Source organism: Mixophyes fleayi, chromosome 6, assembly GCF_038048845.1.
Source record: "Mixophyes fleayi isolate aMixFle1 chromosome 6, aMixFle1.hap1, whole genome shotgun sequence".
Taxonomy (NCBI): domain Eukaryota; kingdom Metazoa; phylum Chordata; class Amphibia; order Anura; family Limnodynastidae; genus Mixophyes; species Mixophyes fleayi.
Window position 1 is genome coordinate 19,919,176 of NC_134407.1, and position 15,203 is coordinate 19,934,378.

The 15,203-nt window shown below is 40.3% G+C and overlaps 1 protein-coding gene across 1 annotated transcript in view; it reads right to left on the reverse strand.

The window, feature by feature from the left end:
* Window positions 1-15,203, reverse strand: part of UROS (uroporphyrinogen III synthase) — a 50,284-nt gene that overhangs the window by 33,516 nt on the left and 1,565 nt on the right. Inside the window, exons 2-4 of the mRNA XM_075215994.1 lie at window positions 12,462-12,539; window positions 8,165-8,248; window positions 5,712-5,808 (exon numbers count right to left, since the gene is read on the reverse strand). Coding sequence (XP_075072095.1) covers window positions 5,712-5,808; window positions 8,165-8,248; window positions 12,462-12,524 — 244 coding nt within the window. The 5' untranslated portion in view covers window positions 12,525-12,539. The remainder of the gene's footprint in view (window positions 1-5,711; window positions 5,809-8,164; window positions 8,249-12,461; window positions 12,540-15,203) is intronic.

The window sequence follows — 15,203 nt, forward strand, 5'->3', positions numbered from 1 at the left end:
TACACGTTTTTATCACATTGGGCACAATGCGCCTACGAAGGAGTTTTACTGCAAAAGGTGCAAATATATCCTTATAAAAGGATAGTATGAGACCCAATGTCTGTCACCTCAGCGGTGTTGGAGAATTCAAATCCTTTGGCAGGGAGAAAAGGCCAGAGCGGAGTCATGTCCTTCCTGGTCATTCCAATGAAACCAATCGCCCACTTCTGGTGTTCTGCTCCTTTGCAAACATCCGCTTGAAAGAATGTTTATGTATCTCTGTACAATTACATTAGCCATAGCAGCTTGGGGGCAAGTGAGAGAAAAGCTGGTGGGCAAGGGGGAACGTGGGAGGTAAGACATCATGTCAGAGTGCACCTGTGGTGTGAGACCCGTATATGGAGATTTGCAATGGTGGGATTGGTAAACTACTTGGCGTTTACGCCTGATTGCGCGTTCCTGGGCAATTTGCCTCAACATACGAGAACCTCCAGAGGGAGCAAAAAACTGCTATTACCAATTTCGGCGTATTCTCCACATGTGGTTCCAGAGCTCTTTTTACACACTTAATCTTTTTCAAGACAAAGGGGTACATTTACTAAACTGTAGGTTTGAAAAAGTGTAGATGTTGCCTATAGCAACCAATCAGATTCTAGTTATCATTTATTTAGTACATTCTACAAAATGACAGCTAGAATCTGATTGGTTGCTATGGGCAACATCTACACTTTCTCAAACCCACAGTTTGTTTCATTCTGCGGATGGACTGGCCGGACACATTCCTCCAGAAAGAAAAACTGATAGACAAGTTCTTTGAGACCTGGGAAATCTGTATTGATACATTATCTACCTCCGTGAGTGAACAACTTCGGGAGTGCTTTTGCCAGACAATTTGGAATGAGACTAGGGTACTCCTGCAGGATCTTCCGATTCATGTCTGAGAATGACCCTCCCCTCTCCCTCTGATCTCCTTACGCCTCAAGTCTCTATATACCTATATTTTAGCATTTTCTTAATTATTTTCACTCATAGGAATACCCACTGATCCATGCTAAGATATGTATTTCTTGAAGCTACTAGATGTTGTGTTGGGTCTCTAGGACTTCAGAAGGTGGAGACCAAGATGGACGGAAAATTGATTGCCTTTTACAACCAGACGTTGACCATGTATCATTCCTTTTTATGTAACACTGCTACACTTTCCACTGTTCACGATTAGATTACATGGTCCCTAATCTCGCCTCTAGGAACCTGCAATGCTTGTTTGTTTCATATTCTGAACTTCAATAAAATAAAAAAATAAAAATATAGAGTGGTATGGACCGAACGGAGGAGGGGCCCCCCCCCCAAACCAATATCTTGCCCACAGCCCCATGGGGACTTAGTCCAGCTCTGACCTCACTGAAATCAACTGGATTGGATCACTATGAGGCATGCCCATAAATGCACCACATCATTTCTATCAGTACGTAGTCATGTTCTGCTTAGGCGCTGACAAGTCTAATTGGCCACCTACGTTTGTGAAAAATTGATAGAAAAGTGTTTCAGTCTCTTTGCAACTACAAACTTGAAATGGTTTCATAATACTAATTCACCAGAAGCAAGAGGCTCTTAATTCCGGCATGTTATTCACGGTTAACGTTTGCTATCCATTTTTATACCGATGTATTCTCCTCTCTCCTAACTTCATTATCCAAGGTGGCGTTTCCTATTTGCAGAGTTAATGGTTTCATTGGTTAGAAAGAGTGGGGGAAGGGGACATAAAAAAAAATTGCCAGCAGCTAATTTTGTGCAAGAGTTCTAATAACCCTGTACAACATATTAGTAATGATTAAAAATGTAATGGTGTGTGATTTTTTTTCAGGCTAAAATCAAAAGCCTAATTAAAAATCTAAATGTGAGTGCAATATTAAATTTTCTAAGGAGGTTAATTTACAATAATTCCTTAAGTGGGACACTATAATTGAAAACAAAACACTGTTATCTTTAATTAGAAGTTGACATCACAGGTTTATTGGAAATGTCATCATGTATAGGCGGCACAAAGCAGTTATAATGGAAGAAAACCCTGATAAGCTTCATAGTCCATATTTATTAACTACAAAGGCAAACATTCCAAAACACAGAGGGCCCGAGTCATTAAGGAGAGCAAGGGAAAAAAAGGAGTAAATGTTCTCTGGGACAAACCATGTTATAATGCAAGGGGTAAAAATTAGTGTGTTTGTGTATAATATTATATATATAGTTTACAACCATTTCTAACAAATAAATCCCTAGGCGCCCCCAAGAGACGAGATGAGTATCAGTTTATGAATCAGGGCCAGGTTCCCAGCTACTGTGTATTAATAACTAAGGGGCTGATTTATTAAGGATCTTAACTTGAGAAACTTCTTATTCCAGTCTCCTGGACAAAACCATGTTACACTGCAAGGGGTGCATATTAGTATTCTGTTTTGCACATAAGTTAAATACTGACTGTTTTTTCATGTAGCACACAAATACTTGATAGCTTATTTGTACACTGAAATTTAAAGTTGATATTTGTGTGCTACATGAAAAAACTGTCAGTATTTAACTTATGTGCAAAACAGAATACTAATTTGCACCCCTTGCATTGTAACATAGTGTTTCAGTCTCCTGTACAAAAAGTTTCTTAAGTTAAGAATCAGGCCCCAATATATTAACTGTCAATCATATTTTAATATCTCTTTGCAAAGGATAACCGTATAATGGGTTCTGCAGCTAAGGTCCCCCCTCCCGAGGGAGAGGAATCCAGCTAGTTGGAAACTGTACATTCCATAGTTGCAGAACTTCTGAAGTAAAGGCTTCATAAACATTATCACCAGCAGTAAGAAGCAGCAGCAATGTATTTTATTGCACTCTGATTACATTTATTGGATAAGGGGTGACATTGCTGCATTGCAATAAATGTCAGGTAAGAAAAAAGTATACACAGCAGTCATTAGAAGATGGGCATTGTAGGGTAACGGGTAAAGCACATATAGGGGATTTTGGCACCAGTAGTTATTCATTTACTTGAACTGCAGCCATAACCCTTGGGCTATTTGAGAACAAATACCACTCCGAGGCATACAGGATGATAGACTTGGTTTTAAGTCCTTGAAGAACTATGAAGCTTTTGCTTTTATGCAGAGCAGGGATTAGATGCCAGAGCAGCACTTGCGGTACTTAAAGAACATCAAATTAACGCCGTCAATTAGAAATAAAGGTCATTAGCTATGGTGATTGAAAAGCAACTAAAAACCCACAGTACACGGAAAAGAGTGTGTTCAGGCGGTCTCAATTCACAACACTGGTTAATTGTCAACTGGAAAAACACACCCTGTGTATTCAAACTGATGGCATCACTCCCTAATGAACCATAGTCAGCATTTAAACAACCAACGATAGAGGGAGAAAATAAAACAAGCTACAGATGAAGACAGCTAAATGCGCCAGGCGTATAGCAAAACCAATAGCAAAAGATAGATATATTATATCTCCTGGGGGAGAGGATGGCACTTAGTAACAGATATAAAAGTCCAGGAGTCTAGTGCCACTAGCCCACTGCCAGTTTTATTGGAAAGCAAATGAGCAACCAAAAGTAAAGTAAAAGACAAAATAAATTCTAGCCTGCCTGACTTTAACTAACAAACTTCCACTTTACTTGTGGGGGACCTAGTATACAACCCCCAAAACACACACACACACACACACACACACACACACACACATAATAATAGTGTATCCCCACTTACAAGAGATGCTTCCTTGCTTCTCTCCCCAAGTAGTGCGACACCCTTTTTTTTAGCCCTCGCAATTGCGCCCTCTCTATTCCATTCACTCCAGAGACCCTTAAAACAGCTCTTACTTGAGCCGAACATATTGGAAAGCTGTCTTTCCAGCACACACTAAAATTTCCCTGGAGTTTAAACTAGAGATGCTCGGGCTTGGTTTTCTGAGAACCGAGCCTGCCCGAACTTAGGGGATCCGAGTAGACTCGCGAGCCGGCTCGATATTCGCGCGTCCTCAGATCTGAATCGAGGCAAAGCGTCATTGTTGTGTTGTCGGATCTCACGGGTTTTGGATTCCATAAGTACCTCCCTCCCCAGGAGATCCAGCGCCATTGCTCACACAGAAACAGGGGTAGCAGTGTTCTTGTCACTCTCCAGTCTCCAGTGACATTGTTCAGTGCCATTGCTCACACAGAAACAGGGGTAGCAGTGTTCTTGTCACTCTCCAGTCTCCAGTGACATTGTTCAGTGCCATTGCTCATACAGAAACAAGAGGGGTAGCAGTGTTCTTGTCACGTTACAAAAATTGACTGGAAATGACTGGAAATTATGTTATTGAGGTTAATAATAATGTAGGAACAAAAGAAAAGGCAAATTATGTGATTTTAGAAAAAAAAAAAAAATAGGTATCCAAAACCAAAACTAAAACACATGAGGGCGGTTTTGCCAAAACCAAAACACGAGGTTAATCCAGATCCAAACCTGGTACCATCTACTATTTTCACAGTGCTTATTTCACAATATATACATATACACACACACATCTAATTTTGGGCAAAGGAACACAGGACACATTGATTCACTCAGCACCAAGTGTAGATTTAATCAATGTTTCAATTGGACTTACCAGTCATTCTTAAGATAAATTACAATGTGACCGATAATAACTATATAAAAAGAGTGTCACGCTGACATGAAGACTTGATGTCACGTTTCCAGGTACGAATACTGGGAGGAATCCAATATATAAAAGTTAAACTATGTAAAAGATTACAACATTAGAAGTGAATAAAACGTTGTTAGCAGAAAAGAGGAAGTGACCGCAAGCACGTAAAAGAAAAAAAACAAAACTTTTCTGGTGTATACCAGATATTCCTAGAGCACCTATGTTAATATAAACCAAACTCTGTCACTAGCACAAATATAATGAACAACACACAGACATATACACGCGCACACACACACACACACACACACACACGAAAGACTACCAGGCTGAAGGTTGGAACATGATCACGAAAGATAATTATTGAGCCTTGTCTACAAAGTGACGAGAAAGGTTAATCTCATGCCCTGCCTTGTTGGAGGGTGCCTGGTTGCTCATTCTGATTTTAAGTGCCCTGCCTACATAATAGAGGCAAGGACATATCAAAAAGTAAATCACATATTTCCTCATAACAGACTAGCGGATGCTTAATATGGATCCTTTAAGTTGTCTGTGAGTGGGGGAAATGTGAACCACTTTGTAAAATACAAGGGCACATCTCTCAAATATAAAAAAAGGTGTGTTACCGCTAACCAGGTCAAGCTCTTACCAAGAGCGTAAGTATAATCTTATGCAACGGATATGGGGATCAATCGCACAGGGGGCCCTTTCTCGCAGGGGAAAAAAAATGTGCATTCTCATTGATTTGTAAGGCGCCCCAGTGCCGGACAGTAGAGAAAACAGGTCATGCAGAAAACCGGGACGGAAGACACAATAGATGCAAGACAGGAAAACAAAGGACACTTATTTTCTGAAAGTAACTTTGGACCCTCACACACAGAGAACAACTGTTATTGATGATTCTAGCCTTAATTAAATATAGATTGGTTTCCCATGTTATAACTAAATCACCAGACTGTTAACAGTGTAACCTTCTTTGATTCGGTAATGGTCCTATAACAAAGGAACATGGTTTACATTTGTCCTGTCACACTGAAAGTATCGTGACTCACCTTCCTTATTGCTGGGCTTTTCCAAACACCCTCTGACCGCTTCCACCGCTCTGGGGCTGGTGAAGATGAGACCCTCATAATTTTCGGGGTCAGAAAGCTTTTGAAATGAGACAGAAAGAAGCTGATTAGAATAAATGTATATATGATACCTATATGCATATATGCACTATAGGGGTTCCCTATAGTGCAGAGGTATGGTAAGCTATGGCTCCCAGTTGTTGTAGAACTTCAAGTGCCAACATGCTCTGCCATCTGCATGCTGTGACTTGTAGTTCCACAATAGTTGGAAAGCCTTAAGTTGACTACTTCTGCTTTAGCAGGAGATTTCTGTAAAAAGCAAACAAACATCATAAGTGCCCTATTGCCTTCCTCCTTGTTATTCTCAGACTCGGAGGCCCATACAAACTCTGGCATAGCTATAAAAAAGTTTGGCACTGAGGGGCACCAGGTAAGACGGCATCTAGTGAAGAACGGTTTACTTTTTAGGTTGTATTTTGCAAGGGCTGTTCATGTGCCCAGGAATACAATGGACCACAGACCAGAAAATACATCATGCGTAATTTCCGATTGCTCATGAGATCAGCGTGTATTATCATCATCATCAATTTTTATAGCGCCACCAAATCCGCAGCGCTGTACAGAGAATTCACTCACATCAGTCCCTGCCCCGTTGGAGTTTTCAGTCTACATTCCCTAACACACACACACACACACACACACACACACACACACACACACACACACACACACACACACACACACACACACACACACACACACACACACACACACACACACACACACACACACACACACACACACACACACACACACACACACGCTTTTGGAGTGTGGGAGGAAACCGGAGCATAACTCTTTGTAGCCACATAAGTTAAATTCTGACTGTTTTTTATGTAGCACACAAATACTTGATAGCTTATTCGTACACTGAAATTTGAAGTTGATATTTGTGTGCTACATGAAAAAAACAGTCAGTATTTAACTTATGTGCAAAACAGAATACTAATTTGCACCCCTTGCATTGTAACATGGTTTTGTCCAGGAGACTGAAATAAGAAGTTTCTCAAGTTAAGATCCTTAATGAATCAGGCCCCTCATCCCCATCAAGATGCTTAGAGCGCTGGGCATAAACAAACGGCCACAACTCAGAAAGAAAATTATTACGTCAAGTTATTGATGCTAAAGGTGTTTCCACCGGCTACTATATCATGGGGTGTACTTCTTCCATACAGGGCGTCTTCATGTTGGCTTATTTTTTATTGAATATTTAATGACGAGATAAAATGTTTATGCGTTTATGAGATTATACTGAAATATAGTGAATTACAAATAGGTAGTAGTACTGTCATGTACAGCCGGTCGGAGGGTGATATTCTTACATAACAAACATAGAAGCTTATAAAATCACTGACTATTAAACTGGAGTGTGAATGCTAAATTAGAAATATTACAAAAAAGGGTTCCTCTTCACTGCATGAACACTATGCTCCATCAGCCAATGAGAGCTCCCATTCATGAAGGAGAAGTTCAGCAGAAACATTGGAGATAAGTGAATTATATACAACCACATCGGGATCTCCACTATATACTAATCACCAGCAGATGTTGTATAAAAGCCTTCGGTCTAGATTTGCCACCAGAATGGGCTCCTCTTTGTATCGTAACCTCAGATTTGTCTCTTCTTTGTACACTAGCATCCAGAATGGTCTTGGCTTTGAATAATGGTCAACAGGATGTGCTCTATCTTGTATACTAGCCACCAATGTGGGCTCTGTTTAAATACTAGTCACCAGACTGAGCTCTTCATTGGTCCCCTCGTGTGGCTCAGTATTGTATAACGGTCCTTAGATCTGGCTATGCATTATAAGATACTGAGAAAAGGGGTATAAAATTCTACCACTGGAAAGTATAATAAGTTGCCCACTGTTAGATATAAGCGTTGGACATGGGTGGGTGTAACATGCGATATTATTATGTTGTGCAGTGTATCTACAGTATATGTGGTTTAAATGCATTATATTCATATGTTAGCTATTATCTGAATAATATTTGGTTACCAAGATATAATTTATAAATATAAAATTGATAACACTTTAGCAGTATTGCACCAGAGGTTTGTAGGGCAGATGATTATTAAGGGGGATGTGAAATCATTTGGGGTTTAAATGCTATATCCAAGGGGTAAATAGATTTTGTCCACCTTAATTGTGTTATAATGAGGATGAAATATAGGATACATACACATAATGTCATCCACATGTGGCTAATTGTGACTTTATGAGATTTATAATGGGGTTACTTGCATTTTCTAGCCATTTATTTGGCTTACAGGGACATTATGGCAAATATTGTACGACTTAACCCAGCACCTGACGTCTAATGTAAGTAGCAAACCGAATTAAGCTGGGTAATGGTAGAAGGTAAGATTATACCTTGCCGTAGAGATGCTCCAGGGATACATATTTAAAGGATAACACAGGGATTAGTGTTGCTTGATATCCGTATGATGACAACTCCTAGGGAAGGAAAAGAAATGACATTAATTTATGCATAGGAAGAAGGTAACGAAAAGGAATCTCAGTACATTTTTCTTCGCAGAAATTGTACACTACACTAGCAGAAACCCAGTTGTAAAGCATATAAGAGATTTTGTAATGGCACCAGTCTGAAATATACTGTATATAAAAAAATATATAAAAGCATAGCCTACTTCACAATTTTTGTATTTTCCCCTCCGGATCCCACAGGGGAGGTCAATGGGCAGCGCAGTGGCTCAGTGGTTAGCACTTCTGCCTCACAGCACTGGGGTCATGAGTTCGATTCCTGACCATGGCATTATCTGTGTGGAGTTTGTATGTTCTCCCTGGGTTTCCTCCGGGTGCTCCGGTTTCCTCCCACACTCCAAAAAAAACATACTAGTAGGTTAATTGGCTATCAAGATTGATCCTAGTCTCTCTCTCTCTCTCTCTCTATCTCTCCATCTGTGTGTGTATGTTAGGGAATTTAGATTGTAAGCTTCAATGGAGCAGGGACTGATGTGAATGAGTTCTCTGTACAGCGCTGCGGAATTAGTGGTGCTATATAAATAGCTGCTGATGATGATGATGATGAGGTCAAGTTGCAAGAGCAGGGACTTCTATTAAAACCCGGGACTGTCTCTAAATAATTAGGGTCAGTTGGCAACTCTGCAGTAACTAGTGACATCCCCGGAGGCACTTTAATACCAGTTACTAGCAAATTAAAGGGATTCATTCAACAGCACACCAAATGGCTTTCCCCTAAAGTGTATTGACAGAGAGCCTCATTCAGAGACGGAAGCAAATCTAGCTAAAGTAAATTTGCACCTGAAAACCGTGTAGCGGTGCAAATTTACTCTGCGATTTAGGGGCACATTTATCAATATTAACATAAAGTGAAAAATAGTTTTCAATCCTTATCGCAATGATAAGGATTGAACTATTTCTCACATTTATGTACAACCCTGCACAGAAACAGCAGTTCCGAAAAACTGCTGTTTCTGCGATGTAAAAAATCATACTTACCCCCCTCTTCGGAAGCGCTGTCTCCGGGTCTTATCTTCATTCTTCAATTGCGCATGTCCAGTTCCAAGAACTAGACATGCGCACAAAGATCCCCTCTCTGTCTCTGCAACTATCGTTGCAGAGAGAGAACTGTGAGTGACAGGGAGGGATCACATGATCCCTCCACACATGCGCTGTTCAGTTCTGCTCTTCGGAGCAGAGCTGACAGCACTGAGATTTCTCATATATGATAATGTACGCCAGCTCCAGCTGGCGTACATTATCAAGACAAGTTCCCGAAAAAAACTATTTTTCGGAACTTGTTAGATTGCAAAAGGGAGCAGTCACCATACTATTGAATGGTGACTGCTCCCCAAAACAAAGCAGAATGCAAAGCAGCAGATATCCACGATATCTGCTGCGATGCATCTTTAATAAATATGCGGGGGACACATCGGGACATGAATTGTATGTTAAGTGCACGTTAGTGCACCATCACACTTTGTTAAATATACCCCATAGAGTTGAGCCAGAACGCGCCCTCCATGCCAACTCTAAATCAGTCCGCACATTTGACATTTTCCTTCGCAGCAGTACAACGTGATTTTGCCAGGGTACAAAACTGCACCTTCTACCTGAATTTACTTTTAACTTTAAATCAAAAGCTATGGGGGGAGATTCAATTCGGCGCAATGTGTCTCCGGAGACAGATCCCGTCAATGTCATGGCAGGAATGTCCGCACCTTTTTCCTCGCACCCTATAGAGATTACTTACCGTAAGGGCCGGCAAGGGGTGCAGCCGGACATCGCGGTGAGGTCCGCGTATCGGATCGATGGCAATTGAATCCCCCCCACTATGTGCGCTTTAAAGGTTTTCTAACCTTTTCTATTTGTGTTAAAACAAACAACTTGTTTTGATCATTGTTTGAGACAATCACACCACTACAGCCTCTCCTGTGCAAACAAGCACATTAAACATGTAAAAAGCAGTGACAAGTCTGAGGACAGCTAGTTAGGGGGAAATTGATGACAAAGGGGCTCACAGTGATACACATAGGTCAATGTATTTTTTACTTTTTCAATGAGTGTTCAGTAAATTCTGCACACAGAACAGTAAAAGTGTATCTGTACTTTGCCGACGTAAAATTAAATGTAATTATGCTCCAAACATGGTCATGTATTTTTAGCTAATAGCCTCCCTCAATTATTTTCACCGGGAAAAATATGTAGTTGGTAAAGAAAGTTCAACAATATTCTTAAAATTAAAAGGATAATAAAAAAAATACAGTAACTTTTATACCACTCCACAGTGTTGCTGTATATGTGAAATACAGGTCACATCAGCAGAGATACATTATTCAGATCTGCTGTCTTCCTGGAAGTCACCTGAACTTGTCGCTCTTTTGCCCAGTCTCAATATTTTCACATCTATGTCCTGGAGGCGAGAGAGAGTGCCATATTTCTCCCATTGCGGATTCAGTAACTACAGAATGGTACGGAACGGAGGGGACCATTCTGTACTTTCCATCTACAGATGTCTGTACTGGGCCTTATTGCTAAGTGAACAACAAAAGCTGGGATAACCTGTGTAGCCAGACCCTAGCGTTGGAATTATTGCCAGCCTGAACAGTGGTCTTTGGTAGCCAATCACTGTCCAATGTAAAAGCATCCACCAGTGTTTACACCAATTAGACAGTTTCAGTACTTCTCCTAAAAATGACTGCTCAGGGCAGGGCCAAGGCCTGCAGTGAATAACAAATTGCAGAACAGGCACCAGAGGCTGGGGCCACTGTATACATTGGCCTCAGCATACTTGCCAACTTTTCCTCGTTGGCTTCAGGGAAATCCCGGGGAAGGTGGCCATGCGGGGGCGGGGCTTGACGAAATGCATTATTTTGGCCACGCCCCTAAACGAGTGTCCCAATTTTGACCAATTACAGCAGGGGGCGGGGCTAAGATGACGCAATATCTGCATCATTAAGCCCCGTCCCGACCACTTATCTATTGCGGGGGCGAGAACCGGGAGGTTGCCCTGCTCTCCCGGGAATGCGGGAGTCTCCCAGACATTTCGGGAGAGTAGGCAACTATGCATTAAAGAAAAGCAGCTAATGACTCTTTAGAGACTGAAGTGTCTTTTACATTTCTGTCTCCATTACTGAAGTCATGTTGTCTTATCTGTCAGTCTTTGATTAAATCTTGGTCTCCATGAAAATGGCCACCTACATAGGCATCAATACATGGACATAGGACACAATTTCTGAACCGTGTCATCATGCCACAGATGGCGAAGCCAACCACGTCTTGTACTGGCTCAGCATCAGGGAGAATGCCAGACTCTTCAGGGAGTGAGGGAGATCACCCCTATTTTAGGGAGTCTCCCTGACATTCAGGGAGAGTTGGAAAGTATGATTTATTGGTCACTAGACTGTGCACTGCTTTGATTACTGTGTAGATAGGGCTGTGGTGGATTTCACCAGAAGCTTTCATACCTTCCATTAGCTAAATGAAAACATGCCCATCATTGTTTTTGCTGTTGTGTGCATAATTATCCCCATTTCCCAACTTCCAAAGTTCAGGTTCCCGCTTATTTTCTTCACAAATACTCGTTATACAGTTTATTTCCATCACACGTGTGCTGAAAGGAGCATCTTAGAAATGTTCTGTACATATTACACATTCTCACACAGGGACAAGGCCAGCAAGACTGAAATCAAATAACTGACTTTACAATTTGAGCTTGTTGTCCTATGTCAGCAGTCTGTTAGTCATCATCTAAGACAGTGGTTCCCAAACTGTGTGCCTAGGCTCCCTGGGGTGCCTCAGCGATCTCACAGGGGTGCCTCGGCCAGGACCAGTGGTAAGCAAGGCCGGGGTCTACTTGGTAATAATTTTGGCTTAGGGGTGCCTTGAAAAAATTGTGGAGACCCTAAGGGTGCCTTGAACTGAAAAAGTTTGGAATCCACTGGTCTAAGACATGTGTTAGTTGTGGCTTCTGGAGTTTTACAGTTTACTATTTAGCAACTCTGAGTTCAATGTCAGGGTAAGACTGAATATATATGAAAATGTCTAATTTTAAGGACGGCGTAGAAGCAAAAAAACCTAAAATAAAACACAAAAGGCATTTGCAAATGTTGGGTGGGGAATGAACTCCTACCCGATGAAAAAATAAAAAAAACGGAACAGAAACAAATTTTGTGACTCCACTCACCTGGACATAGGGGTCCGAAGCTACGTCACTATTTTTGGGTTCTTTTAGTAGCAAAACTTTCATCGTGCTGGATGAGGCCTAAGAGCAACAGGGAAACAGTCACACAGCCTGCAGCCTGCCCAATACAAACAGTCTACGTCTATCCACACTAAGAAGACAAACAGTTACTGGCAACCTGATGAGTAATTAAAAACATTGACAGGAGGGGCAGCCTCCCAGTGATAAGACACAAGATGCTGCCTACTTCAGATAACACAAAAACGGTACATTTATTACTCTAAAGACACTGCGGAATCACAGAGATGCACAAAGTCAAGTCTAGTAAGTCATATTTGCAAACGTGTAACCATAATTTTAGGCCCCAAGTGCAACCAAGTAGATCACACTATTATATGGTCACTGGACTTCGTAATAAATAAATAAATAAATATATATATATATATATATATATATATATATATATATATATTTGCTAATATCCATATTACATTAGGGAGTCCATTCTTCCTACAGTAGACAAGTTTCCTAATGAGCACTGACAAGATGACATCAGTACTCACAGATTATAAGCAGTGACTGACTGCTTATACAGATATTATTTACAGAAGTCTATGCATATACCAACGCCACTTATTTATATTTTAAATACACCTCTTCTATAAAAATGATCTTACAATGTCTAGAGAATGAGAATAGATAAGAAGAATTGCAACCAATATGAACAAAAATAACAAATTTACTACACGGTTGTTAATACAGAAGACTAGGGATAATCCTGAGGTAAAAAAAAATTCACGGGACAAATCTTTTAAACCTGGGACTGTTCTTGGAAAATAGGGACAGTTACGCCCGTAAGTAAAGAGGAAAATGTGGAAAAAATAGTAACTACACATTAGCTGTGATATAAAAAAAATACTAATTATATGCAACGGTCAAAGAATAGAGCCTATGTGTTTCTATATCATAGATGTCTTGTGTAAAGTGTCATAAAATAAGTATTGGGGTCCATTCACACCTAACTGTCCTTCGCAAGTTTAACATATACAAAACATTCATAAAAACGAAGCAGGGCATGGTATAAGGCTGGGTACACACTACAGAAAATTTCTCCCGATGCGATATCGTTAACGATTTTACCAACGACTAAAAATAAAATAAAAAAAGAAGTCCCGATCAGCATGCCGATTCCTGTGTACACACTGTACACGTTGTACAAGATTTACCTTCAGATCTATCAAAACCATCGGCTGAAAAGTTTGTGACTGTGCACACTGCATAGAGATCTATGGATACTGCCGGTCCTGAGTGCGTACACACTGCAGGATTGGAACGACATTGTTCCATCGTTGTACGAGATTTTTAGTTTGGTTTAAAAATGAAATTAAACGATACAATGTGCTTTGGAACGATAATTGTTGATCTTTGCAGCCTACACACTAATGTAATATCGGGCCAAACTCATTTATTGTGTGATTGGCCCGATAAGTGGCTGAAAACCCTGTAGTGTGCACCTAGCCTAAGACATGGTTTATAACAGTGCAGTTCCCACTTTTGTCTGTAGGAGGTGTGTGTGCTGGAAAAGTGACTGGTTGAATTATTCAGTAGGATTCCATTCCAATTATTGAAGTTCGGAAGAAAAAAAATATATCATTGAAACCCATACATGCATTTTCTGAAAAGCTTATTAAACTGCTTTCTGGGATTTAAATTAGTTCATGGATTATGCATGGACAGCCCTTAATAAAAATATCACATATGAGTAAAGCACCTAATGGAAAGATGTTCATACATCACACTTGTTTCACCAATTCAATGTATTTTGAGGACAGATAAGGACTATAAAAACCGGACTTTCTATATGGAAAAATAGAAATGTAAAAGTACCCAGCAAATCGCTTCTCACTAGGTCCACAAAGTTATGTTCCTGTTTGAGGCTTAATAATAATAATAATAATAATAAATTTTATTAAACAGTTACAGACTTCTAAAGCCCTATTTAGAGGAACATGTTGGTGAATGATAAGAAAGAAAAAAATAAACTCCTGATATAGCTTTTTCAACTTAGTCACTGTGACCTCCCAAGATCAAATGAGCCTGCTGTAAAAGAGAGGAAGAAATGCTTCTAAACATAAGATAAGAAATGCAACAAAGAATAAAAGATAAAAAAACAATACAACAACACAAACACTATTCTTTTTTTTCTGGCCACAACTGGCCCCTCAACATTTTAACATACACATATCTTCTGACTGTATGTTAATAGACAAAGGGGCATATTAAATTTTCTGCGATGTCTGGATGTACATCGCGGCTACGCATTTTCTATGGTGATACGGTAGCGCAACATTGTGGATTTCACTTCGCAACCCTATGAGGGATGAAGGGAAATCCACGAAGTTGTGGTAACACGTGGCGCCTTCGAGCCCGTTCTGGAAGCTCTCAGTGCATAACTGAATATGCCGCCAAAGTATCTACTTACTTCTAAGGAATATTTTTGCAAGTGCACATACTGTGTGAACATAACCATCAACACTAATGGAAAGGTGGATGAGATTATACTTTTTTTTTTTACTACAAGATAGAGTATTACATTTATTAAAAATTTTAATACGCTATATCTCTATTCAATTAAGTGTGACGCGTCTCCGAAACAGTCCCGCAGAGGCACATCGGCGCAATGTCGAGGATGGAATTTCCGCTCATTTTTCCTGGCGTCCTATAGAGGTGCGTAGAAAAATGAGC